The 1,887-nt window shown below is 34.9% G+C and overlaps 1 protein-coding gene across 1 annotated transcript; it reads left to right on the plus strand.

Moving 5' to 3' along the window:
* Positions 1 to 825: 825 nt before the first annotated feature.
* LOC131056289 (phytohormone-binding protein CSBP) lies at positions 826 to 1,603 on the plus strand. Its single transcript, XM_057990636.2, has 2 exons — positions 826 to 1,056; positions 1,175 to 1,603. Exons 1-2 carry the CDS (start codon positions 828 to 830, stop codon positions 1,447 to 1,449), a joined length of 504 nt encoding a protein of 167 aa, XP_057846619.2. The 5' UTR covers positions 826 to 827; the 3' UTR covers positions 1,450 to 1,603.
* The last annotated feature ends 284 nt before the right edge of the window (positions 1,604 to 1,887 follow it).

Raw genomic sequence — 1,887 nt, forward strand, 5'->3', positions numbered from 1 at the left:
GGTAACATATAAAATATGGCTATTGCTGGCTGAGCATCTCTAGATATGGAAAAGCAAATGAAGATAAAATCTAGAGGGATATCTAAAGTATACAATTAAAAACATTAGCTTTACTAGAGCATATCCATTGCACATCTTCCTAGAACGCATTCTTAGCCAATCTTATAAGCAGGTCGAAAACTTCTATATACGGCGAACTAAATTAAGACAAAACCCCTGCAAGAAAGGTTAAAGTATAAAAAAAAAAGGAGCACATCCACTGCAATCTTAGATGCAGGCCCTCTTTCCGAAGTGGCGAATACTATTATGTGCGTCATCTAGATACCCTGCAATTTCTTGGAACAAGTTCCATTTTAGCGCCTTGAAAGACCCATCGTCTGAATACCTATACACATGAACAAACTAATAAAAATTCTCATAGAAGGTACAAAACCACCATGTGATCGAATATACACATGGCCAAAACATTATAAATTCAAATGGAAGGTACGAAATAATACTGTCATTGTATTTTAACAAGGCAGTCAGTGCTATCTATAGAAATCTCCCTTGAGATTACCATGGAACAGTTCAACTTAATTGAGAACAACTGGAAGGATAGAAAACCGATGAAAAGTATATGAATAAAAACAACTATCAGAGCCCACTATCCTTGAAATGTGAGTAAATATAATGACAAGAAATCGAGCATATCATTGGAGATGAAATCCATAAAGTAATGGGAAGTAACCGAGGGATCCCTTACCCTTCTTTCGAGGGAAAAAAAGTTTGTGCACCTATATGGATTGTGAAAAGTTAAGAGGAGTGGAGAGAGATTATTTATTTATATGCTCTTAGCACTGCTTTGTCTAACAACAGAAAACAGTTCAGTCAGTATGTCTCAGTTGATAAGTGGTAAGGTGGAGTTGCAGGTATCTGCAAATGCATTATGGAAATGCTTAAGCAAGGACTTGGCTAATCTTTTGCCCAAGCTTGTCCCAAAGCTAATCTCTGGTGTTGAAATCTTAGATGGTGATGGTGGCTTGGGAAGTGTATTGATTATGAGATTTCAGTCAGGTAATATTATATAAAATGTTGTAAGATCAAATAATGTTTTTTCTGTTTGTTGGTTTGATTATCTTGTTAAGGATTTATCAGGCGCCTAATGATGTTTTCATGTTATGTGGAAGTATAGATGCTGGAGATAGTTATCAGAAGGAGAAGATAGTTGAGATGGATGATGTGAATCTTACTATGGCTAATGAAGTATTGGAGGGAGGATACAAGCAAATGGGTTTCAGCTATTTCAAGACCAGATTTCAGCTCAAGGAAATAAGTGCATCTTTAACAAGTGCTGAATGCACAGTGGAATATGAGACCTGTGGACCACAAATGAGATCACCAGAAGAAGCACTGCAAGCCAGCTTCTTCATTGTCAAAACTATGGAAGCTTATTTACTATCACAGTAAATTCATTTAAAGAAAAATAGTTGGTTTTCATGTATTGTTCAATCATAGTCATGCCATCAAGTCAGCTAACAAGTACAGCTACATATAAGTTCAAAGTCAGCTTGTTTTCTTCTTGACATATATGTAATAAACTACAGCTTATCTACTTTAAGAGTTTATGAGTGATTTTGTTTTAGAAGATTTTGGTTGGTTCCTATTAGATATTGATGTCATGATATGGTATCGTTATAGCCACAGATTTGCTATTATATGTTGGCATAAAGCTAGCAGAGAGGAGCTTCTATGTGATAAATCTGTTATCAAATCTTTTTGAGGATTTTCTGGAATCAAGTTAGCACTCTTTGTTTATCCAATAATCATTAATCATGGTAAAGAAAATATATGAATATCTAAACTTTGAGGGATAACAAAAAGAACATTCAAGCTTTTAAGAATCTT

This window comes from Cryptomeria japonica, chromosome 7 (assembly GCF_030272615.1).
Source record: "Cryptomeria japonica chromosome 7, Sugi_1.0, whole genome shotgun sequence".
Taxonomy (NCBI): Eukaryota; Viridiplantae; Streptophyta; class Pinopsida; order Cupressales; family Cupressaceae; genus Cryptomeria; species Cryptomeria japonica.

Bases quoted from the DNA above. Each gene is read 5' to 3' on its own strand.
- LOC131056289 (XM_057990636.2), top strand. From the start codon at position 828: ATGCTCTTAGCACTGCTTTGTCTAACAACAGAAAACAGTTCAGTCAGT. The intron at 1,057-1,174 runs GTAATATTATAT...GTGGAAGTATAG, and splicing joins GATTATGAGATTTCAGTCAG to ATGCTGGAGATAGTTATCAG.